The sequence below is a fragment of the Calliphora vicina genome, chromosome 5, assembly GCF_958450345.1.
Source record: "Calliphora vicina chromosome 5, idCalVici1.1, whole genome shotgun sequence".
In the NCBI taxonomy this organism is placed as follows: domain Eukaryota; kingdom Metazoa; phylum Arthropoda; class Insecta; order Diptera; family Calliphoridae; genus Calliphora; species Calliphora vicina.
In genome coordinates, this window is record NC_088784.1 from 12760883 (window position 1) to 12788040 (window position 27158).

A 27158-nucleotide genomic window follows, 5' to 3' on the forward strand; every position below is an offset into this window, starting at 1 on the left:
GTTCAAAATCAAACATTTGTCAAACTTCCTGCCAGTGCGCTTAACCTTTCAAACTTCTAAAACATTTGAAACTACCATATTGTTTTATACATTCTTCCCTTTCATTATGTTTGCATTTCAAAAACCAGTGATGCATTTCATTTTATTGTTTGGTTTTTTTTTTTTGCTCTAAAATTTTATGGCCAGTGATTTTTGCACGTGGGGTGTTTCAATTCTTCACTGCAATGTTTTTTTTTTTTTAATTTATGAAAATTTATGTTTTTTATTCATGTAAAACATATTTTTTTGCTACAATTTTTATAAAACAATGATGATTATCATGTGGTTTGTTTTATAAAAAAAAATTTCGCTATAAAAAGGGTTACCATTTTCTATATAAGTAAATATTTATAATTAAATTTAACTGATTTTAATCTGATTTATTTGGTTTTTAAAATAAAATGAATGTTAATAAGCTTTATGTAGTGTTAAGTAATGTAATTATTGTATTAATTAAAAGCAAAACAAACAGAAAAATTATAAATAATTTAAGGCTTATTTTATAAATTTTAAATAAAATAAACTTAATGCAAGTGACAGGCAGAAAATACAGTAAACTGTCACTTTCATTTAGTTTTATTTAATTTAATTTTAAAAACATCATCTCCGTCTATCTTAATCTTTCGTCCTGTTGCTTACCGAGCTTGTTTTTAACGCCCTTATAAACCACCCCCTACAATTTGTACAATTGAAATTATTGCCTGTAATTTAAGTATTGTAATATTTAGTGCATTTAAATCAATAAAATATATTTTTGTTGCTTATTTAGCATATAATTTGCATAAATAACATTATTTACATGCATGTATTTATATTTAAAATTTTTAAATTCAACATAGGTTAAGAACAAACAACAAAATATGCATAATAAATCAGTAAATAATAAAAAAACATGAAATATCATATGGGTCATTCCATAATGTTAGAGAAAATAGAAGACAAAATTAAAAAAATTGAAAATTAATTCGACATAAAATTTATATTCAACATTTTTTTGGCCGGAAATCGCAAACAATTTCATTTAAAACTTTTCTACAGAAAATTTTTTTCTCGAAAATCGCCAAAAATTCCAAGAAAATTTTTTTTCCCAGATAATTTTTAAAAAAAAATTTGATTCTATGAAAATCTGAAAAAAACTTTTATTAAAAATTTTCTAAAGCAAAATTATTCCTAGAAAATCGAAAAAATTTTCTAAAAATATTTTTTCCAAAAAGAAAATTTCCAGAGGCTAAAATTTGTTACAAAATTTATTTTAGCAAAAATCAATCAAAAAACTTTTATTCAAAATTTTCTAAAGGAAAATTTTTCTAGAAAATCGAAAAAATTTTCTAAAAATATTTTTTCCAAAAAATAATTTCCAGAGGCTAAAATTTGTTACAAAATTTATTTTAGCGAAAATTAATAAAAAAAAACAACTTAAAAAATATTTAAGTTTTGGAAATTTTTTCCCTCGAAAATTGGAAACATTTTTCTCCAAAAAATCCGAAAAAATTTGTTTTAGCAAACATCAATAGCAAAAATAGAATAAGTTTCATTACAGAAAATCTTTTCTAAAAAAAAAAAATCGCCAACATTTTTTAAAAATATTTTCTCTCTAGAAAATCGCTAAAATTTCCTAAGAATTTTTTTTTAACACAAATCGATAAAAAAAAACTAGAGCTATATTTTGCTATAAAATTTGTTCCCAAAATTTTATATTTGTTATGTTTTACCAAAAAAAATCGCCTAAATTTTTTTCACCGATTTTAACCAAAATTTGCCAAAATCACAAAATTTATTTATAAAAATTTTGCACTTGAAAATGTTCGCCATAAATCGATCAAATGTAGGTATTAAGAATTTGTTTTTCTTGAAAATGTCAAAAAAAAATTTTATAGATTTTTTTCCCCCAGTAAATTTCTGAATTATTCATCAGAAAATTTTAGCGATTTTCTGGGAAAAAAAACTTAAAATATTTTAGCGATTTTCAAGAAAAAATTTTTCCCAGAATTCTATTTTCTGATGAAAAATTTCAGCAATTTTTTGGGGAAAAAAATCCATAAATTTTTTTGTCGATTTTCAAGAAAAAAATTGTTTGATGAAAAATTTCAGCGATTTTCTGGGGGAAAAAATCTATACAATTTTTTGGCGGTTTTCAAGAAAAAAATTTCCCAGAATTCTATTTTCTGTTGAAAATTTTTTTATATTTTCTGATGAAAAATTTCAGCGATTTTCTATGAAAAAAAATTTTTTTAATTTTTTAGCGATTTTCAAAAAAAATTTCCCAGAAATTTGTTAAAATGTTCTATACTAAACTTTGTCCATAAAAAAAACATTAAGGAATATGTTATCCCCAGAAAATCGCTAAAATTTTTATCCAGAAATTCAATTCATACAAATTTCAATAAAAAATTTATTTCTCCAGAAAATTTTTAAAATGTCTCCACAAAAACGCCAAATATAAGGTTTTCTCTGGGAAAGCTTTACAATTTTTATAGAAAATTTGTTGCTTAAAAAATCGCCAAAACTTTTATAAAAATCTTTTTCTCAAAAAATCGTCAAAATTTACTAAAGAAAATTTTTCAAGAAAATCGCCAATATTTCTTTAAAAAATAGATAAGAAAATTTGCAAGGTAAAAAAATTTGGAAAAAAGTTCGTGAAAAAAAATTTGGTCCAAATGCTAAAATTTCCCAAGAAAATATGTTTAAAAATGTTTCTCTTAAAAAATCTCAAAAATTTCCTAACAAAATTTTTCAAAAAATCAAAATATTTCTTTAAAAAATCGACATTTTCCCTTTAAATATTTATACTTTAATTTTTATATAAAATTTTTTGCTTAAAAAATCGCTAAAACTTTTATAAAAATGTTTCTCTTAAAAAATTCCCAAAATTTCCTAAAAAAAAAAATTCAAAAAATCCCAATATTTCTTTAAAAAATCGCCAAGAAAATTTCCAAGGTAAAAAAAATATTGGAAAAAAGTTCGTAAAAAAAAATTTGGTCCAAATGCTAAAATTTCCCAAGAAAATATGTTTAAACGAAAATCATTAAAAAAATTAATGTGGCCATTATTACAACTTGCAGTTATAGTTAAAGTTACCTTTAAAGGTACCATTTTCTATTGCTTAAAGTTACCTTTAACTATAACGGCAAGTTGTAATAATTGCCCTAAATAATTTTCACTATACAAAATTCTTTACCAGAAATTTTGCGAAAATGGGTTATACAAAATTTGTTTCCCATAAATCACTAAATTGTACTAAGAAATTTTTCTTTCCCCAGAAAATCGCTAAAAAATTTTTCACAGAAAATCGCTAAAATTTTTTAAGAATTTTTTAAACAAAAAATTACTAGAATGTAAATATTTCTCAAATAAAATATATTTCTGCGAAAAACGCAAATATTTTTTTTTGCGTTTCCATGAAAATCGCTAAAATTTTCTACAAAAAACATTTTTCCCAGAAAAACGTTAAAGAAAATCTTTTCCCCAGCAAATCACTGGAATGTTCTAAAGAAAAAAAAAATTCCCCAGAAAATCGCTAAAATTGAAAAAAAAATCTTTCAATTTAGAGAATTTTAACGAAATTTCTTCCAAAATTGAATATAGAAATCTAACGTATTATTATTAAAACTACTTTAAGTAAAGACAAAGCTTTAATTTCTCTCCCTCAAATTGTTTTAATTTTGTTCCCACTTTATGGAATGACCCATATTATAAGAAATAAATTACAAAAAATTAACTTAAAACCAGTGATATTTTAAATATATAAAAAAAAATCATAAATAAACAATTAAAAATTCTATATTCTACTACAATAAACAATAACTATTTATATTGTTTAACTTTATAAAAAAACAAATAAATATCTATGTAAGTGTATCTCTCTGAAAAGCTTAGGAAATGTGTTCGTTTTTTTTAAAAAAAGAAAAGAAAATTTTTAAAATAAATTTCTAATCTTTAAGATCAAAATTAAATTGATAATAAATTATTAATTATAATTAATAATACAATAAGTAACATGTAAAAGCAGCTACATAGCAAGAAAACTATTAAAAACTACAAACATATTTTTTGGCGCATGAATTTTTGATGAAATTGAAATGGAATTGATGGCACATGACAATTGGAATGCTGAAAAAATTATATACAATATTTAAATAAAATTAATAAATAAAAATCTATATTAATTACTATATGATAATAAACATCAATAAGAAAGAACAAAATTAATGAATATATAAATCAATCAATCAATAAATAAATAATATTGAAATTAGAAAACATATAAAAAAAACCTAGTTTTTTATTTAAAAAAAGGGTAAAGGGATTTTGATAATTATTTACAATTTGTAAGTTTGAAATTGTTGCTTTCGAAACTAAAGCAAAGGATTCGTTATAGAACCAGTACATAGACTCTCGGTCGGATAACGACTTATTATGGGAAAGTAAATGCAATCTGAGGATATGAATTCGAGATAAATACTATCGGTCGGCTGACGACTAATTATGGGTAAATATAGCTTATGGATGCAATTCGAGTATATAAATTCTTCCGCACTCTTCACCCAACTACAACTAATTGGCCGTGACTAGCTAATGAGTACAATCCGACGAGATAAATGCTTCGGCTCTCGGTCGGTATGGATTTTAGCTTCATTATTAGTACGAATTAAGAATTTTGGACTCGCCTAATTATGCTTTGAGCAAAGTATAACTAGATCGGAAATTCGATTCTTGCTTGCTTATTTTCTACCAAAAGAATATTTATACAAACAAATTTGAATAAATTTTAGTCGAATAAAAAATGTTCGTCTCCGCAAAATAAATTTGTAAATATTTTTTATTCGAATAAAAAACCGGTTTTTATACCTAAAAAACTGAAACGTATATGATTTTATTCGATTAAAAACCAAAAATAGTTTTTTCATCAAAAAAAGAAGATTCGAAAAATTTCTTATTCGAATAAAAAAAAATAATTTCCACTAAAACTTTATTTAGAGTAAAAAACTGAATAAAAAATGTTCGGTTTGTCAAAAATACAAAAAAAAGTTTTTCCTATAAAAATAGTTTTATTTTCACCAAAAAAAATCAAATTTGCAAAAAAATTCGATCTTAAAAAAAAAGATTTGAATTTTTTTTATTCGAATAAAAAACCGAATGATTGATTTATTCGATTAAAACAAAAAATAGTTTTTTCACCACAAAGAAATGATTCGAATAATTGATACCAAAATATTAGTTATACTAAAAAATCGATTCAAAATTTGGTATTCGAATAAAATTTTTTTTCAAAAATTCGTTAAAAATTGAAAATTACAAAAAAAAAAATTTTAAATTTTTTTTAATCGAATAAAATAATCACTTTTTTTATTCGATTAAAAAAAATAAAACAAAACATAATTTTTTTTCATCAAAAAAAAAGGATTCGTATAAAAAATACTAGTTGATTCGAATAATTTTTTAATCGAATAAAAACAAAATTCGGTTCGTCAAAAATACTATTTTTTACAAAAAAAATACATGATTGAATAAATAATAAAAAAACAGTTTTTCCTATAAAAATCGATTTTTTACCAAAAAAAAAAACAGATTCTCTTGAAAATATTACTCTACTTAATATAATGTTAAAAATTAATGAGAACAAGAACTATTTCCAAAACGATTTAAAGTTTTATTGATGAAAACCAAAATACAGATTCGCCAAATAACTTATTTATACTAAAAAACTATTAGATTTTACAAAAAAAAAAGCTTTGAAATTTTTTTTTATTCTAATAAAAAACCGGTTTTTATACCTAGAAAACACAGCAAATGATTATTTAATTCGATTAAAAACAAAAAATAGTTTTTTCACCAAAAAAAAAAAGAAGAGTTCGAATAATTTATAGCAAAATATTAAAATATTTATACTCAAAAACTGATTCGAATAATTTTTTAATCGAATAAAAAATGTTTCAGTTTTAAAAAAATACAATTTTTCCAAAAACTAATTTGAATAACTAATAAAAAAACATTTTTCCTATAAAATTCGATTTTTCACAAAAAAAAAAACAGATTCGAATAAAAAAATCAAAAAACCGATTTTTAGTAAAAACAAATGGCTAAAAATTCGATCCCACAAAAAAAACTTTGTATTCGAATAAAAAACCGAACCAAATATTTATTTTATTCGATTATAAACAAAAAAATAGTTTTTTCACCAAAAAGAAATGATTCGAATAATTTATAAAAAAATTTTAGTTATACTAAAAGCCTACTCGAATAATTTGTTAATCGAATAAAAACTTGTTCAAAAATAATTTCATCAACAAATTTTTTTAATAAAAAAGTATTGTAAAAATTTGATCTTACAAAATAAAACGATTTAAATTTTTTTTATTCGAATAAAAACCGAATCTAATGATTATTTTAATCGATTAAAAATAAAATTAGTTTTTTCACAAAAAAAAAGAATTCCAATAATTTCTATCAAAATATTATTTATACTAAAAAACTGATTCGATTTAATTTTTTTTTATTCGAATAAAAACCGAATCTAATGATTATTTTAATCGATTAAAAACAAAATTAGTTTTTTCACAAAAAAAAAGGATTCCAATAATTTCTATCAAAATATTGTTTATACTAAAAAACTGATTCGAATAATAAATTAAATCGCATAAAAAAAATTTTAATTCGTTAAAAATACATTTTTTATTTTTTATCAAACACATTTTGAATTATTAATAAAAATGTTTATTTTATAAGAATCGATTTTTTTCCAAAATACAGATCGAATAAAAAAATCAAAAAACCGATTTTTCCCCAAATAATTAATTTTCACCAACAAAATAAAATTTGCAAAAAATTCGATCTTAAAAAAAAAGATTTGAATTTTTTTTTATTCGAATAAAAAACCGAATGATTGATTTATTCGATTAAAAACGAAAAATAGTTTTTTCACCAAAAAGAAATGATTCGAAAAATTGATACCAAAATATTAGTTATACTAAAAAACCGATTCAAAATTTGGTATTCGATTAAAAAAATTTCAAAAATTCGTTAAAAATTCAAAATTACAAAAAAAAATATTTTAAATTTTTTTTAATCGAATAAAAAAAGTGATTATAGACAAAACATAATTTTTTCCATCAAAAAAAAAGGATCCGAATAAAAAAATACTAGTTGATTCGAATAATTTTTTAATCGAATAAAAACAAAATTCGGTTTGTCAAAAATACTATTTTTTACAAAAAAAAAACATGTTTGAATAAATAATAAAAAACCAGTTTTTCCTATAAAAATCGATTTTTTACCAAAAAAAAAAAAACAGATTCTGTTGAAAATATTACTCTACTTAATATAATGTTAAAAATGAATGAGAACAAGAACTATTTCCAAAACGATTTAAAGTTTTATTGATGAATAGTTCTTGTTCTCATTCATTTTTAACAGATTCGAATAAAAAATCAAACATCCGATTTTTCGCCAAATAACTTATTTTCAACAAAAAATATTATTTACTAAAAAACTATTCGTTAAAAATTCAATCTTACAAAATCAAAAAAATATTAGAAAATTGTTTTTATTCGAATAAAAAACCGGTTTTTATACCTAAAAATCAGAACCTAATGATTTGTTTATTCGATTAAAACCAAAAATAGTTTTTTATTAAAAACTTGAATCGAATGATTATTTTATTCGATTAATAACAAATTGATCTTCACCAAAAAAAAAGGATTCGAATAATTTCTTATTCCGAACCGAATGATTATTTTATTCAACTAAAAAACAAAAACAATTTTAAAAAATGTTTTACCAATAAAAATGATTCGAATAAGAAAAATTATTTAAATATTATTTATACTAAAAAACTGATGAAAACTGAATAACCGGGTTTTATTCGAATAAATAACCGGGTTTTATTCGAATAAAAAACCGGGTTTTATTCGAATAAAAACCGGTTTTTATACCTAAAAATCAGAACCGAATGATTTGTTTATTCGATTAAAACAAAAAATAGTTTTTTTTATTAAAAACTTGAATCGAATGATTATTTTATTCGATTAATAACAAATTGTTCTTCCCCAAAAAAAAGGATTCGAATAATTTCTTATTCCGAACTGAATGATTATTTTATTTAACTAAAAAACAAACAAAATTTTAAAAAATGTTTTACCAATAAAAAGGATTCGAATAAGAAAAATTATTTAAATATTATTTATACTAAAAAACTGATTCGAACAATTTTTTTAATCGAATAAAAAGTTATTCAATTCAAATACCATTTTTTTTTTATTTTTGACGAAAATTTGTTTGAATAACTAATAAAAAAACCGCATTTCCTATAAAATCGTTTTTTTTTTTTAAATTGAATAAATACGAAAAAAACCGGCTTTTGACCAAATACTATTCGTTACAAATTCGATCTTACAAAAAAAAACGATTTGAAGATTTTTTTATTCGAATAAAAAAACGGTTTTTATACTTAAAAAACGAATGATTATTTTATTCGATTATAAACAAAAAAAAATGTTTTTTCATCATAAAAAAATGATTCGAATAAAAAAAACAGTTTTTACTAAAAAAATTATTCGAATAATTTTTTAATCGAATAAAAAATTTTTCAGCATGTAGAAAATAATTTTTTTTATTTTTTTATTGAACTGCACGTTACAAATCAAACTTAGGATGCTATTTAAAATGGAGAAAATCGACCCAAAAATGGCTGAGATATAAGCAAAATCTGGATTTTTACACCCATTTTTTCCCCTTAAAAAAATGTTTTTTCATACATTTTTTTTTTCTCCAAAAATATTTTTTATTTTTAATATATTTCTTCGGTGAAGGATATATAAGATTCGGCACAGCCAAATATATCACTCTTACTTGATTGTCCTTTAAAATTGTTGTAACTATTTTAGAACAGTTTCTGTTTTAAATAGCCTGTTTCTGACAAAAGTTTCCTGCTTAATTCAAACATCAATGAATTGAATTATTTTAAACACTTTTATTTATTTTGTCATTCTTCCTAGTTAAGGATTTTTTATATAAATTTAATTAATTTGAAACATAAGTGCTACATTTTACATACAATAAATTTAATTCAATAAAAATTTATGTAATGTCCTGTGTGTGTTTTCAAAAAATGATAAGATTTCTTTCTCTCAATTCAATTAAAATCCCAGCAATCGTAGATAAATCACAATTTTAATTTCATAATTCATAAAATTACGTCGTAATTTCTATGTCAAATGTATAATTTTCTACATACAATGTAGCTGGATAGATAGATAGATGGCTGGTTGGTTGGCTGTGTGCTCATGTTTGCAACATTGCCATTGCCAGTCCTTGGAGACCTTCAGCAGCAGTAAGTGAAAACCAAAAACAATAAAAATACTAACAGCAACAACATCAAAAATTATCATCTTTATGGTCTTATGTTCTTGTGTCCATATGTTAACATTGCTTTCCTAGCAGCCTGCCCGTTAGTATGTTTAATTTTGTTACGAATCCTTCTGCAAGGATATCGATGTTGATATTGCTGCTACTGCTTGCTGCTGGTTGATGATAATGGTGTTTATAATGATGCTGATATTTGCCATTAGAATTCAAATGTCTTAGGACTTTATTAACAAACAACTAAATACAATGTGAAGGTATCCTGTTTCTGCTTTTTGCTAACATGGTGTGAAGTTGTGGTTTAGTTTAGTGCGCAGGTCTTTTGTTGCAAAGAGTGTGTTTCAACTCTTAAGGGATTTAGCAAGAGAAACGGATAAAGTTATTGTAACGCATGAGAAATTTGATGCTCTTTGTGTATTGTACAGTACAGACAGTGGTGCAAAGTCAAATAAAATCAAATAACAATTTTAAATTTTTTGGTAATTCATCTCAAAACCACTGTGCATCTCATGATCTATTTGTGGAAGATTTTTATACAAAAATTCGTTGAGAATAAAAAAACCGAACAATTGTTTTTATTCAGATTTTTTTAAAAAAAGTGATTCAAAAAATATTTTTATTCGAATAAAAATACTTTTATTCGATTCGGCCGAAATTCGATTTTTTTAAAATTAGTTTGACAAATAAAATAACAATAAATTGGTTTATCATAAAACTGTTTCGAATAATTTGTTCAATCGATTATTTGTTCAATTATTCGATTTGGCAAAATACCAATTTTGTATTTAAAAAAATGGATTAATAGCAATCATTCTATTTTGTATCTATTCGATTAGAAAAAATCAAATTTTTTGAAAAAAATTATTCGAATAAAATGTCCATTTCCATTAAAAACCGATTCGAATAGTTTTTCATTCGATTCGCCAAATTCCAATTTACTATCAGCGATTTTCTTACAAAATTTTTTAGACCTGATTTTTCATCAAATACCCGATTCGAAAAATAATTATTCGATTCGGCCAAAATACAACTTTTTTTAATTTTTTTCAAAGATAAGAAAAACAAATTTGTATTTAAAAAAATGGATTCGATTAGTAAAAAATTGTTAATCGAATAAAAAATTGTTCAAAAAATATTTTTTTACTAAAAAAGTATTGTTAAAAATTCGATCTTACAAAATATAAAGATTTGATTTTTTTTATTCGAATAAAAACCCGGTTTTTATACCTAAAAACCGAATCTAATGATTATTTTAATCGATTAAATACAAAAATAGTTTTTTCACCAAAAAGAAATGATTCGAATAATTTCTACAAAAATATTATTTATACTAAAAAACTATTTCGAATAATTATTAAATCGAATAAAAAAATTGTCAGTTCGTAAAAAATACATTTTTTATTTTTTATCAAAAAAATTTTGAATAAGTAATAAAAACCTTTTCCGATTTTATACCAAAAAAAATGGATTCGATTAGTAAATAATCGAATAATTTCAAATAAATATTATTCGAATAAAAAATCAATTTTCTCCATTAAAAACCGATTCGAATAATTTTTTATTCGATTCGCCAAATTCCAATTTTCTATCAGCGATTTTCTTACTAAATCTTTTAGAACCGTTTTTTCATAAAAAAAATCGATTCGAAAAATACTTTTATTCGAATAAAATATTTATTTGATTCAGCCAAAATTCAATTCTATTTGAAAAAAATTACGTTCTACTGAAAAACGATTTAAAAAATTATTCGATTTTGTAAAATACCAATTTTGTATTTAAAAAAAAAAACATTTGTACCTAACCATTAATATCAACCAAAAAACTTTCCCCTTGATTCAAATTCGAATAAAAAATTAAATTTTCTAGCAACGTTTTTTCACAAATACTCGATACGAATAAAAAAAACAATAACCGATTCGAAATTTTTTTTTTCGATTCGCCAAATTTCAATTTTCTTTAAACGATTTTCTTACTCGATTCGAATAAATAAAATAAAATCCTATTTTGTTAAAAATTCGATTCGAATAAAAAATCAAAAAAATCGATTTTCTGCGAAATAAAATTATTTTTACTAAAAACTATTCGTTAAAAATTCGATTTCTTTCAAAAAGCAATTTGAAAATTTTTTTATTCGAATAAAAAAACCGGTAAAAACCGAACCGAATAATTATTTTATTCGATTAAAAACGAAAAATTGTTTTTTCAACAGCAAAAAAAAAAATCGAATAAAAAAACCGATTCGAATATTTTTTTAATCGAATAAAATATTTTTTTATTTCACCAAAAAATATTTTTAAAATTCGATCTCCTGATATAAAAATTGTTTTTTTACCAAAAAACAGATTCGAATAAAAAATCACCAAAAAATTATTTTTACTAAATAACTATAAAAATTTGATCTTCTTGCAATAAAAGACGATTTGAAATTTTTTTATTCGAATAAAAAACCGAACCGAATAATTATTTTATTCGATTAAAAACAAAAAATAGTTTTTACATACAAAGGATACCAAAATATTATTTATACTAAAAAACCGATTCGAACAATTTTTTAATCGAATAAAAAATAAGTCAGTTCGTAAAAAATACGATTTTTTTATTATTCACCAAAATAATTTTGAATAACTAATAAATACACGTTTTTGCTTTAAAAATATTTTTTTTCAAAAAAAAAAGATTCGAATAAAAAATCAAAAATCGATTACTAGCCAAATAACTTATTTTCGCCAAAAAAAAAAATTCCTAAATAGTATTCGTTAAAAATTCGTCACAATTTGAAAAATTTGTTCTATTCGACTAAAAAACCCGATTTTTAAACCTAAAATTCCAAACCGAATTATTTTATTCGGAAAAAAAAAATATTTTGTTATCAAAAAAATATAATATTTTTCACTAAAAAAGATTCGAATAATATCTTATTCGAATAAAAAAATTGGTAAAAAGCGATTTATCCTTAAAAATTCGTCACAATTTGAAAAATTTTTTCTATTCGACTAAAAAACCAGGTTTTTAAACCTAAAAATCCAAACCGAATTATTTTATTCGAAAAAAAAATATATTTTTTTCTCAAAAAAATATAATATTTTTCACCAAAAAAGATTCGAATAATTTCTTATTCGAATAAAATAATTGGTAAAAAGCGATTTTTCAATTAAAATGGTTATTTTATTCGAATAAAAAGCTTTTTTACCAAAACTTAAATTTTCTGTCTGTAATAAAAGTGAAAACTTTATAAAAATTCCGATTAAAATTGTTATTTTATTCGAATAAAAAGCCGTCAAAAATTTTTTAATAAAAAAATCAAAATTTTATTCATTTTCAATTATTTGAATAAAAAAATGTTTGAATCCTTTCATAAAGATTTGAAAAATGTTTTTATTCGAAGAAAAAAACCGGTTTGTATACATAAAAATCTAAACCGAATGATTATTTTACTCAATAAAAAGCAAAAAGTTTTTTTACAAAAAAAAATATAAAAAAAAAATGATTATTTTACTCAATTAAAACAAAAGATTTTTTTTAAACAAAAAAAAATATTTATCTTGAAAAATTATTCGAATAATTTTTTATTCGATTAAAAAAAATTAGTAAAAAGCGATTTTTCATCAAAAAGTTAATTAAAATGGTTATTTTATTCGAATTAAAAGCTAACAAACTATTTTTTTTACCAAAAATTAATGATTATTTTACTCAATAAAAAGCAAAAAGTTTTTTTTCAAAAAAAAAATATAAAAAAAATGATTATTTTACTCAATTAAAACAAAAGATTTTTTTTCACAAAAAAAAATATTTATCTTGAAAAATTATTCGAATAATTTTTTATTCGATTAGAAAAAATTAGTAAAAAGCGATTTTTCATCAAAAAGTTAATTAAAATGGTTATTTTATTAGAATAAAAAGCTAACAAACTATTTTTTTTTTACCAAAAATTAAATTTTCTGTCAGTAATAAAGGTGAAAACCTTATCAAAATTCCGATTAAAATAGTTATTTTATTCGAATAAAAGCCGTCAAAAATTTTTTAATAAAAAAATCAAAATTTTATCTATTTTCAATTATTCGAATAAAAAAATATTTGAATCCTTTCATAACGATTTGAAAAATGTTTTTATTCGAACAAAAAAAAAACAGTTTGTATACCTCAAAATCCAAACCGAATAATAATTTTACTCAATAAAAAACAAAAAGTTTTTTTACAAAAAAAAATATGAAAAAATATGATTATTTTACTCAATTAAAACAAAATATTTTTTTTTTTCACAAAAAAAAATATTTATCTTGAAAAATTATTCGAATAATTTTTTATTCGATTAAAAAAACATTAGTAAAAAGCTATTTTTCATCAAAAAGTTAATTAAAATGGTTATTTTATTCGAATAAAAAGCTAACAAACTATTTTTTGTTACTAAAAATTAAATTTTCTGTCAGTAATATCAAAATTCCGATTAAAATAATTATTTTATTCGAATAAAAAGCCGTCAAACATTTTTTCCATTTTCCATTATTCGAATAAAAAAATATTTGAATCATTTCATAACGATTTGAAAAATGTTTTTTTTCGAATAAAAAAAACCGGTTTGTATACCTCAAAATCCAAACCGAATAATAATTTTACTCAATTAAAAACAAAAAGTTTCTGCACAAAAAAAAAATAAAACTATTTTTCATGAAGAATGATTCGAATAAAAAAACTGGTGAAAAATGATTTTAATAGACTTTTTGATGAAAAACCGTTTTTCACCAGTTTTTTTATTCGAATCATTCTTCATGAAAAATAGTTTTATTTTTTTTTGTGGAAAAACTTTTTGTTTTTAATTGAGTAAAATTATTATTCGGTTTGGATTTTGAGGTATACAAACCGGTTTCTTTATTCGAATAAAAACATTTTTCAAATAGTTGTGAAAGGATTCAAATATTTTTTTATTCGAATAATGGAAAATGGATAAAGTTTTGATTTTTTTTTAAAAAATGTTTGACGGCTATTTATTCGAATAAAATAACTAGTTTAATCTTAATTTTGATATGTAAGATGTTCGTTCACCTTTGTTACTGGTAGAAAAATAGTTTGTTAGCTTTTTATTCGAATAAAATAACCATTTTAATTGACTTTTTGATGAGCTTTTCACCAGTTTTTTATTCGAATAAAAAAATTGGAATCTTTTTTAGATAAAAGAGAAAAAAATATTTTTTTTATTCGATTTGGATATTTAGGTTTAGCCGTATAAAACAAATTTTTCAAATTGTGTCAAATTTTTAGGAAAAATATTTTTTTTGTGAAAATAAATTATTTGTTTTTTTTTGCTCATTTGTTCGAAAAAAAGCAAATCAAATTTTTTTTTGCCAAAAAATATATTTTCTACTAGTAAAAAAGGTGAAAACCTTATCAATATTCCGATTAAAAAAGTTATTTTATTTTCAGGAAAAAACCGATTTTTCAACGAAAATGTTTTCATTATTTTATTCGAATAAAAAGCGGACAAAAAATATTTGACCAAAAAATCATTATTTTACATATTTTTCATTATTCGAATCGAAAAATATTTGAATCGTTTCAAAAAAAAAACAAATTACCGAAAAATTCGAATTTTTAATACTATTTATCATACATTTTTCACACTAAGGTAAATGATATAACAGTTTCGGCACATCCAATTATTTTAATTTTCCATTTCAACTTATAGATCAATATTATACCACTGTCCCAATTCTATGCACTTCATGCAACAATATTAACACAAAAGGATATCCGTTACACATTCATATTCGGTCTCTAAACCATGTCGATGATGACGTCATAGTCCTCTGAAGGCGGTGTCGGTTTTTCATTCAACAATACACATATACACACACAAAACAAAAACAGAAAAACAAAACCAAAAAGAAACAATGACAAAGAAAATACATGAAACCAGCAACAGTTCAATTCAAAAAAACTAAAGCATTGCAAGCTCATTATAATCCAGCAGAAACACCCTTTCCCCAAAACAAACGAGCAACAAGAGAATTCATTAAATTTTGTAATTTGCTCTCTGGAGGTTACTCTTGCACACAGACTCTCAGATATCCTGTTAAAGAAAACCATAATTTTGGACAAATAAAAAAATTCCTTGCAGTTTAAGCAAATAAAGAGAGTTGTGAGTATAAAAGCCCTGGCATCCTGCTAACAGTGATTAGTATCAAAAACGACTTTGCTGCCTATAGCAGTAGAGAAATAAAAGAAAAAGAAACAAAAATTTAACTAAAAAAAAACAACACAATTTCAGTTCAGTTTTTATTATTCAAACTTAAAATCAAAAGTTCCTTTTTGTTAAGAAAAAACAAAAAAAAAAAAAATATAAAAATAAAGAAAAACAAATTATACAAAAATTGAAAATAAAAAAAAAATATTAAACTAAATATTTAGAAAACCCTAAAACAAAGTGTAACGGCTTTAAAAGAATTTATTAAGTTTTGAAATTTCCAACACATACTTTTGAGTTGAGTGCATTTGATTGTCGGGAATTGTGTGCATCTTCATTATCAGTGTCAGTCAGCTTCAATTGTTCATTATGCCGCCAGTAACTAACAACAAGAAGAATCTACATCCTTTGGCTGTTCTCAAATTGTGTGTCCTTTTTGGCATGCTGCTGAATGTGGTAAGTTTCCTTCTTTTTGAAACTAAAGTTTATAAGACTTTAGTTGTAATATAGTCATTTATATCCTGTCTAATCCTTTTGCCTGTTTTCACATTCCTTTGCAAGATTATTAGTTTCTGCTAAATGATAATGGTGTGATAAATACCACTGTTGCTTTTGTGGCAAGGCAAGCAGCTAGGGCGTGTTATATTTTTGGTTATTTTTTTTTCTTGTTTTCATTTCAATGGTTTTGGTTTGTGCTGTTTTATTTTTATGTTTTATGTAGAAAAGATGGAGATTAATGATAAATTTTAGGTTTTGTGTTCAAGTTTTTTTAAGTTTTTCTTTTGTTTGGGAGGGAGGGTAATAATAAGGATTTAGAATGTAAAATCTTTAGCTTGAAAAGTTTGTCCTTTTTATGTAAATCTTTATTGTTTGTCTTTTAACTTTAGGTTTTATTTAATTTTATAAAAAGTTATGGAATTAAATGGTCTCTTGAAATACTTGTTGAAGTTAAATTAAATAAGTCAATTCATATCTTGTTTTTGATAAGAAATATTTGCCTTATTTGCAAGATTTCTCTTAAATTGAATCGTTTATTTCAAAAACCAGTCAAGCAACAAAAAATTTTAAATTGAGTTATTGAGCTATTACTGTTTAGTAAAGGTAAATGCATCGTTTAATTCAAGAAAAAATAAATATTGCCCTTGGGAGTCTAAAGTGCTGTCACTTGACTTATTTCTGCACTAAACATGGATTTCTGGGCTTTGACACACCACAATAGGAGGCAATATTTATTTTTTCTTGCATTAAACGATGCATTTACCTTTACTAAAGAGTAATAGCTCAATAACTCAATTTAAAATTTTTTGTTGCTTGACTGGTTTTTGAAATAAACGATTCAATTTAAGAGAAATGTTGCAAATAAGACTCCGGCTTCTAGGTCTAGAAAATAATTAAAAGTAGAAGCAAGAATATAATGGATGATACTAGAAGAAGTGGAAGCAACAATTCTGCTCAATTCTTTGGACGCACAAATACTTTTAAACCATGTAGCAAGGAATATTTGTTCTATATTGCTCGGTCCACAAATCCTATCTAGCTTTATAGTCTGCTAGGTTCACCATAAATTTACTGCATCGAATTCAGATAGTTGATTGAACTTAAATCGTGCCCTTGACTATTTGGGGTCAAGAAAACCAGCAGCCATAGCCATTCTTTTATCAAAAGAAGCCAATAATTGTGGCTTTTCGTTATCATCAATTTTAGTTATTGATATAAATGCATCTCATAGCTTATTTCCAATGGAATGATTCGAAAATGCGCCATCGCTTGAAATATGACACCGCCAGCCAAAAATCCTCAAAAAACAGTGACTTTTTCAGAATGCTTTGAAAGCTCTTGGATCTCATTTGAATTGGTATCAAGCTAAATTCGAAAATTTTGTTTGTTGACTTACTCATTCATCCAGAAATGGTCATCATCGCTGAAGATGAAAATGGAACAGTACAAAACGTCCAATTCTATCATTTACACGTGTTGTTGAACTCTATTTACATCCAGGGTGATTTGAATGGAGATTCAACAATATGGCGGCTATCAATCAACAAATTTGCAATAAGTTTTTATGATTTAGAACGTGACATATTTTCCCGTTACGTTTATAATGAGGATTAGTTCAAGAAATTTCATCTAAAGCTATTTATTTATTGCTTCGACATTAATTCTTATATGCTACATCGTTTTGTGGTTTATATTAGCAACAAGCATGAGATAAAGAATGCGACAAAAATATAACTACATTTCCAATAAATCTAGAAAATCCCTGAAACCTTGTTTAACTAAAATAGAATCGTCATGTTTGACCTATTTCGTGTTTTTTACAACCTATAGTACAATTTAACACGCGACATTTTTTTCCGTCACGTTTGTTATAAAAATTAATTCAAGTGATTTCAACAAAATCTTCGTATTTATTGGATCAAAATAATGTTAACTCTTTATATAAGCTCTCTCTCTCTGATAATGTATAGTGTCTACTTTAATTTTATTTTTTTTTAATAACCCGACCTAACTCTTTTACGACTGCATGTAGAAAGAGGCTGAAATCTGCGAATTGTTTAATGAAATAATCGATAATTGTCATGTTTGAAATATTTGCATTCGTGTTGTTTACAACCTATAATACGATTTAACACGCGACATATTTACCCATCACGTTTGTAATAAGGCTTTGTTCAAGTGAGATTAACAAAAGCTTCGTATTTATTGGTTCGAAATAACTAAGCCCTATGAAAATTTATATTCGTTACTATTTTTTGTATAACCCGACCTAACCCGACCTAACTCGTAAAAAAATGCTGAAATCTGTAATTTTTTTTAATTTAAAATTGTTTAACTAAAATAGAATAGGTAGTGGCCATGTTTGAAATATTTGCATTAATGTTTTTTTACAACCTATAATATGATTTAACACGCGACATATTTTCCCATCACGTTTGTTATAAGGATTAATTCAAGTGATTTCAACAAAATCTTTGTATTTATTGGTTAGAAATACTTTTTATATAGTTTTTTAATAACTTTAACTCTTTAACTAAGCATTTACTATTTTTTTTTTGAATAACCCGACCTAACTCGTTTACGACTGCATGTAGAAAAATGCTGAAATCAGTGAATTGTTTAATTTATACTTTTTTTTAACTAAAATAGAATAGGTAGTGGTCATGTTTGAAATATATGCATTCGTGTTTTTATAACTTATATTATGATTTAACATGCGACATATTTTCCCATTACGTTTGTAATAACTAAGCCCTCTATGCTAATGCATTTTCTGCCTTCTTTACTTAGTGTTTGCTGGCAGGCATAGGACTCAAACTTCTCTTTTTCTTTAAGGAGCTACCTTTGGCCTTTTTTCCGATAGCTTTCGATAGCTCTTCACGGCATCTTCTTAGCTGCTTCATCGCAATATTCTTTATATTTTAGTAAATCTCTTTTAATTTGCCTGAATTATTGACGTTTGACCCAACTAAATATGCCTGTTAGAATACTAATAAAAACATTTGGTTTTGAAGAGAGAATAAAAACGATAGCGAACGTGACACACTTTAATAAACAAAGTAAAATGATTAGTGTGATTATTGAATACAGTAAGTTTATTTTAGTTAAGGCAATTAATATTGATTTAAATAAAAATGAATCAAACACTTGAGTTGAACAATGGCGTAGTACAAGAACACGACATTCATTTTGAAAATCCCAATGAAATGTTTAGTGTGAATATTGTATTTATGTGATTATTTATTTTATTTAAAGCTAATAAATTTTGATTTAAATTAAAATGAATGAAACACTTGAGTTGAACGATGGTGGAGTACAAGAACGCGACATTAGAATAGGAACAAAATTCAATGAAAAATTTACCATTAATCGAGCTTTATTTGGCCTCTTAATATGTGTTAATTATTAATTTGTTATTGATAGAAATAATTCATAAGATGCGGGAAATTTGATTTTTTCTGTGATTTTTTTGGTATGAAAAACTCTAGTAAAAAATAGCTTCCAAAGAAGAGAAAAGTAATTAGACTTAACTATTCATGAGAGCTGAAAAGAAGATTCTGTTTTTCCTAGAATTAATACAAGATCTTTCGTTTGCAGAAACTTCAAAATCTTATAATGTTACTAGCAACTAGAAAAGGTTGAAATGAAAGGTTACATAATCTTGAATAGTCATTTGACTTACCTTTACTCCTAGCAAATACATTGAAAGAATAATAGTATTGCTATCTTCATGCTAAAACATTTGCCTTGATAATAATAAAAATATGTCTGCTATAATAGCCAACACATAAATTATATTGTAAGATTTAGCTTAATTTGACAGTTATTTAAGCAAGTAATGAAATCATTACTGACCTTATATGGTTCAAATAACTTTTAAATAATTTTTTAATTTCTTCCTTTTAATATCAAATCTGTTCGAGCAAACCCATCCGCAATCAAAGAAACTATAAAAAAATGTCTCACAGTTGAGTTTGACTGTTTTGAAACCCCATAACTTTCTTGCTTTATGAACAGGCAGCTTTAAAATTTATATTTTCTAATAGCTTAGGTCCTCTGCTTTAATCATCTCTAATACTATTTCTCAAACAGACTTAAGGTTTTTGTGCCAACGGCCATAATGTTAATTAATATGAAAATTAATATTAATCATACGCCTTCAGCACAAAATTTTTTTAAAATATTAAAATAGCAAAGTTACATAGGTTATACCTAGTTTGATGATTTGCTTTCGCATGTAAATGTTTAAAGTGTTCTATCTATAAATGTTGAAGTTCAGCCAGATCATTTACATTTGTAGAAGATAGAAGTTTTAAAGTTATTTTTTTCCCAGTCGAGTTGGTCCACTTTGAAATTCTATAATTTATTTATTCTTAATAAAAATAGAATACAATATACAAATATTGAAAGCTTAGCTTCTAATCTATCAATTTTGTATAAAGCTTTTTTTAATCCCATCAATAGTTAGTCTGTAAACGCCATTTTAGCAATCTAGTTTTAATAAATATATAAATTAATATCAATCATACGCCTGTAGTACAAACAAATCTTTAATGTTTTAAAACATTAATGCTGCTGTTGCTTTTTAATTTCCACTCACTATTAAAATAAGGTTTAACAGCTAAATCTGCAGTAATTCCATAACAAAAGAGTAATTTTTAAGAAATAATTGTCTTAGAGCAGCTAGGCTCTCAATAAAGTAGTTAAAATTGAGATTATCAATGCAATATCCTTAGTTAGAGGAAAATAGAAATTTTAGATTCAGTTATCAGGATGAGCATCATAGAAAAGAATTCGGCACAGCCGAATATAGCGCTCTTAGCTGTTTTTTAAAAGAATCAATAAAATAAAATTCAACCTGAGTTTATTTATAATTACTTTTTATTCGTAAAGGTCAGGTGGAAGGAAACATTGAGAAATAAATGTCAGAAATTCATTTGCCTAAAGATATATAATTTTATGTTTAAAAATATGCATTGCAACGAGCTGGAATTTACTCTCAACATTAACAGCCATCTCCATAGTTTATTGCCGTCAATAAAAGCAAACATCTTGTTATTTTTATTGCAAGGCCATTTAACGCATTTCCATTACAATTATATCCCTTTTTTCTTTCTCCAAAGGATTTTGTTTACTTTCGACTTAAAACCATCAGTGGCAAAGTAATAATGAAAGAAAAACGTATTCATGGTCAAGGACTTTTAAAGCCATCAATATGACTGACATCTTCGGATTTTATCTATAATTTGCACAGGAATTTAAACATGACAAGCTATTGTTACACAGCCAGCTAGCAAGAGGAAACTAATTAAAAATCCTGTTTTATTTCAGCAATTTTGTTATACAACATAATAAAACAAAGAGAAAAACATTAATTAAATTTTTCTACCTTTTTTTCCATTTTCTATTCAACAAGTTAATGCAAAAACGCAGAAATTTAAATTGAAATAGATGTAAAATTACATAAAAAAACAACAGTAATGTTGTTGGCTTTATAATTAAATTATACCAGCGAAAAGATAAAGACAAAAAAAGGATTTATTTTAAACATACACACACAAAATGAGAGGTCATTTGGAATAGCAAAAAAGAAAAAAAAGGTTCAAAAACACCAAAATGAATGAAAAGTAGATAGATAATTTCTAATAAAGTCATGAATATGATGTTGGGTTATAAAATAATTTCATTAGAATTACAATGAAAATAAAACAAAGAATTTTTATTAAGAAAATTAATGTTAAAATTAGAAGAATATAATAGAATTCAGGGGAAAATGAAACAAGGAGGGAAACATATCTTTAAATAGCAAATAAACATATTTTCACAAAGTATTGTATTGTTTTTATGTTTCCCCGGCTAAAATTTTAAATTCCCAAAACAATTTAAAAAATTCCCCATAAATAAATTTAGCTTTTTTCTGTATTTTTACAAAAATTTATAATATTTCTGGAGTTTCAAATTGATTTTCTGTTTCCCCCTGTAAAATTTTAAATTCCTAAATAAATTTTACTTTTCCCCATATATTTTTCAGTGACATTTTTAAAACTTTTATTCCATAAATAATTGTAATATGAGAGAAAACATAGATTTTCTTTAAGATCATTATTGTTTATATATTTTTTAGGGTAAAATTTTAAATTCCCTAAAAAAAAATTTTTTTAATTCCTCAAAAAATTTAAAATTCTCAAAAAAAAAATTGGTAAATTTTGCATTTTTCGTTTTTTTTGGCAAAATTTATAATATTCCTGGAGTTTCAAACAGTTTTTGGGTTTTCCCGGGTAAAATTTTAAATTTCTAAATAAATTTTAGACTTCCCCATATATTTTAATGTGGAAATTTTAGACCTTTATCCTAGTGAGAATTGTAATAAGAGAGAAAATATACATTTTCATTTAGATTAATATTTTTATGTTTTTTTTTTTGGGTAAAATTAAAAATTTCGAAAAATGAATTTCAAATTCCCCAAACTAAATTACAAATTTCCCAAAAAAATGTATAAATTTTATTGTATACTAGCTGTCCCGACGAACGTTGTTCTGCCATAGCTCACACACATTTTTAAGACTCCCACTATAATAGTACTCCAGATATGCAATAATAAATGTTTACTTTGTATGGGAGGTGTCATGCCCATTGTTAGGTCAATTGTGAATCTAAACTTAAACACACACACAACAATTTCATCGAAATCAGCCCAGTCGTTAAGGAGGAGTTCAGTTACTAACACACGTACAGAAAAATTATATATATAAAGATATGTTTTCCGAGTAAAATTTTAAATTCCGAAAAAAAAAATTTTAAATTCCCCAAAAAAATTTAAAATTTCACAAAAACAGAATTTGTAAATAAATTTAAAAAAATCTATTTTAAGAATATTTACTTAATTTTTTCTAGAATTTAAAATTTTTTTTTGGATTTCCCTCTTTGACATTTTAAAGTTCCCCATATATTTTAACCCTCCGGCGGGTTAATTTTCATTTTCAAACTGAAATTACTCCTTGATGGTCCATGGGAAGTATACCTGTCCCCCCACATGTATTCCAAGGAAATTGTATCAGAATCGTTTAAAAAAAATCATAGCGATCCGACCAATAGTTTAGTTTCTATTGAGATTTAAATGTGTTTAAATCTGAAAAGGTCCCTGTGGACCTTGTACTTTTAGACTTTTATCCCAGGAATAATTGTAATATGAGAAAAACCATAGATTTTCATTAAGGTCATTAACGTTTATATATATTTCGGGGTAAAATTTAAAATTCCCAAAAAAAAATTTTAAATCCCCAAAAAAATTAAAATTTTCAATAAAGATTTTTGAAAATTTTCGATAAATATTTAAATTTTTTCATATATAAAATGAAAATATATTTTTTTTGATATATTTACTTAAATTTTTCTTGAATTTAAAATTGTTTTTGGATTTCCCTCTTTAACATTTTTAATTCCTAAATACATTTTAAAGTTCCCCATATATTTTAAGATGGAAATTTTAGACTTTTATCGCAGGAATAATTCGAGTTTTAAATTCCCAAAAAATTTAATATTCTCAAAAAAAAATATTTAAATCCCAAAATAAAATTTTAAATTCACAAAAAAAATTAAAATTCCAAAAAATTAAATATTTTTTTAAATATTTATAATTGTTCTTGAATTTAAAATTATTTTTGGGGTTATCTCTTTATCAGTTGGATTTCCTCAAACAATTTGTAAAATTTTGGGGTTTCCCGTTTAATATTTTTAAATCTTAAAACATTTTTAAAGATCTCCATAATTTTAAGCTAGAAATTTTATATCTTGAGCTCTTATTGTAATATAAGAGAAACTATAAATTTTCTTTATCAATAATAATTTCTTAAATTTAACTATCCCAATAAATAATCTAGAATTTGTGGATATATAAGATAACAAAATAAATTTTTTCTCAAATTTTTTTAAATCCCCGTCAAAAATTTTAAATTCCCAAAAATATTTTAAAAATTTTCAATATTGACCTCGTTGTTTTTCCAAAAAGAATATCAGTTTTGAAAAATATTAAATTTTTCTTAAGTTTTGTATTGATTTCGGATTTCCCCGGCAAAAAATTTAAATTCCCAAAGATTTTTAAAAAATCCCCAATAATAAATATTGACTCTTTTGGTATTTTTTCCTAAGTTAAATCTTTCCCCCGGTTAAATCCTTAATTCCTATTCAATTCAAAGTTCCCTGCCAAAAATTTTAAATTTCCTAAAATATTTTAAAAATTCCCTCTTTGACTTTGTTGCTTTCCAAAAAAAGTATAATTTTTTAAAAATATATAATTTTTCTTAAGTTTAGTATTGTTTTTGGGCTTCCCCGGAAAAAAAATTAAATTCCCAAAAATTTTTCAAAAATCCCCAAAAATTAATTTTCACTCCTTGGCAATTTTTTCTACAAAATTTTTAATTTTCCAAGAGTTCCATATTGTTTTTGGTTTTTCCCCCTGGTAAAATTTTAAATTCCTAAAAAATTCAATGTTCCCCATATTTTTAAATACAAAAATTTTAGATATTTTTCCCAAAAATAATTTTAATACAAGAGAAAACAGACATTTTCAATTGTTATAAATTTTAAATTCCCAAAAAAATTTTAAAAATCTCCAATAACTAATTTTAACAACAAGGGCTGTTTTCTCCAAAAAAAATTATAATTTTCCTTGAGTTTCATATTGTTTTTTGGTTTTCCCGCTGTAAAATTTTAAATTCCAAAAAAGTTCAAAGTTCCCCGCCCAAAAATATTTTAAAAATTCTCAATTTTGACTTTGTTATTCTACCATTTTTCCCATATTTTTTTAATACAAGAGAAAACATACAATTTCAATTGTGTTTTTAAGTTTCCCCGTTATAAATTTTAAATTCCCAAAAAAAATTTTAAAAATCCCCAATAACTAATTTTGACACCGAAAACAGCAATTTCTCTAAAAAATTATAATTTTCCTTAAGTTCCATATTATTTTTTGGTTTTCCCGCTGTAAAATTTTAAATTCCTAAAAAGTTCAAAGTTCCCCGCCCAAAAATATTTTAAAAATTCTCAATTTTCACTTTGTTGTTTTTCCAAAATAAATATAATTTTTGTAATATATTAAATTATTCTTAAGTTTGTATGGTTTTTATGCATCCCCGACTTAAATTTTAAATTCCCAAAAATTTTTCAAAAATCCCCAATAATTAATTTTGACCTCTTTGCTGTGTTTTCTAAAAAATTTATAATTTTCTTAAGTTTCATATTGTTTTTGTGTTTCCCCCCCCGGTAAAATTTGAAATTCCTAAAAAATTCAAAGTTCCACATTTTTGGAAATTTAAAAATTTTAGATTTGTATCTAAAAAATAATTGTAATATAATTAATATTGTTTTTATGTTTCCCCGTTACAAATTTTAAATTCCCAAAATTTTTTCTAAAATTCCCAATAATGAATTTTAACTCCTTTGCCATTTTTTCTAAAAAAATTATTATTTTCCTTAAGTTTCATATTGTTATTGGATTTCCATCCGGAAAAATTTTAAATTCCTAAAAAATTCAAAGTTCCCCATTTTTTGAAATTTAAAAATTTTAGATTTTTATCCCAAAAACAATTATAATATAACAGAAAACATACATTTTCATTAAGGTTAATGCTGTTTTTATGTTTCCCCAGCTTAAATTTTAAATTCCCGAAATCCCCAATAATTAATTTTGACTCATTTGCTATTTTTTCTAAAAAATTTTCAATTTTTCTTGAGTTTCATCTGGATTAATGTTGTTTTTATGCTTTCCCGTTATAAATTTTAAATTCCCAACAAATTTTCCATAATCCCCAATAATTTATTTAGACTCTTATAATGTTTATTTCCAAAAAAAAAAAATAATAAATTTTTATTAAATTTTTTATAGATTTTCGGATTTCCCATCAAAAATTTTAAATTCCTAAACAAATTTTAAAAATCCCCAATAAAAAATGGATTCTTCTTAATACTGTTTTTATGCTTCAACCTCAAAAATTTTAAATTCCCAAAAAAATTTCCAAAATCCCCAATAATTCATTAAGACTCTTTTGCTTTTAATATCCAAAAAATAACACATTTTGAATTTCTTGAATTTCTTATAAAATTTTTTGGTTTTCCCCTCAAAAATTTTAAATTCCCAAACAATTTTCAAAAATATCCAATAAATAATTTTTAAGATTTGAAATTTCCAAATATAATTAAAAAATCTTCAAATTTTAATTGTTGGGATTAATATTATTCTTGATTTTGTTGAAATTAAGTCTTAAATTTGTTTTAGTAAGCCTATTATGGAACCTTTCAATATTTCATTAAATATTACTCATACACTTTATGCTGTTCATTCCAAATCAATATTACTCATACGTCTATTTTACTTACATTTCCTTCATTATTAATATAACTCTTCTATCTATCTGTCTTTACTTTTTTTTCTCCCATTAAATTTTCATTTCTAAAAACAACAAATGTGTTTAAAAAACCATAAACATTTTTAACAACAACAACAGCAAAAAATTTTTCCTTCCTTTCAATTTTCATAAAAACGAAAATTTCATTATTCGTTTTCTTTTCTTTTAATTTTTTCCTCACATTTATCAAACAAAAGCATTTAACTCTGAGACCACCAAGCGCTGCTATTTTCCATGTTCATATTGTGTTATTTTTTTTTTTAACATACTTTCACTTGTGACATTTTCCAAGGATTTTCATGTAGGAAAATATTTATGGTTAAAAAAAAGCAAAAGAAAAACCTCATCATCGTTGTCATTGTTTAAAGCTGTTGCGCTATGTCATCATTCATATGCAAATACGTAAACATGTTGCCTGAGAAATATATGTATATGGAACACAGTAGTAGCTCTACATTTTTCACATAATGATGAAATACTACATGTTAGGGAGTTTAAATAGAAATGGAAAGGTTAGAAATACGACTATTTCTAGGACTCAGTTAAACAAATTGTGTATTAGAAGGATTAAAAGAACTGAAAGCAATTTTTAAGTCAAGACTGTAAAATGAAATGATTTTCCCACTCGATGTGGCCAACTTTGATACCCTGTAGCTCAGTTTATATGTTAGCAGGGGGTT

At 23.8% G+C, this 27158-nt stretch overlaps 1 protein-coding gene across 2 annotated transcripts in view; it reads left to right on the top strand.

The window, feature by feature from the left end:
• The first annotated feature begins 15881 nt into the window (after nucleotides 1–15881).
• Nplp1 (Neuropeptide-like precursor 1) overlaps nucleotides 15882–27158 on the top strand; it is an 80054-nt gene continuing 68777 nt past the window's right edge. For both annotated transcript variants that reach the window (XM_065511592.1, XM_065511591.1), the window contains exon 1: nucleotides 15882–16033. In XM_065511592.1, coding sequence (XP_065367664.1) covers nucleotides 15947–16033 — 87 coding nt within the window. In that variant the 5' untranslated portion in view covers nucleotides 15882–15946. The remainder of the gene's footprint in view (nucleotides 16034–27158) is intronic.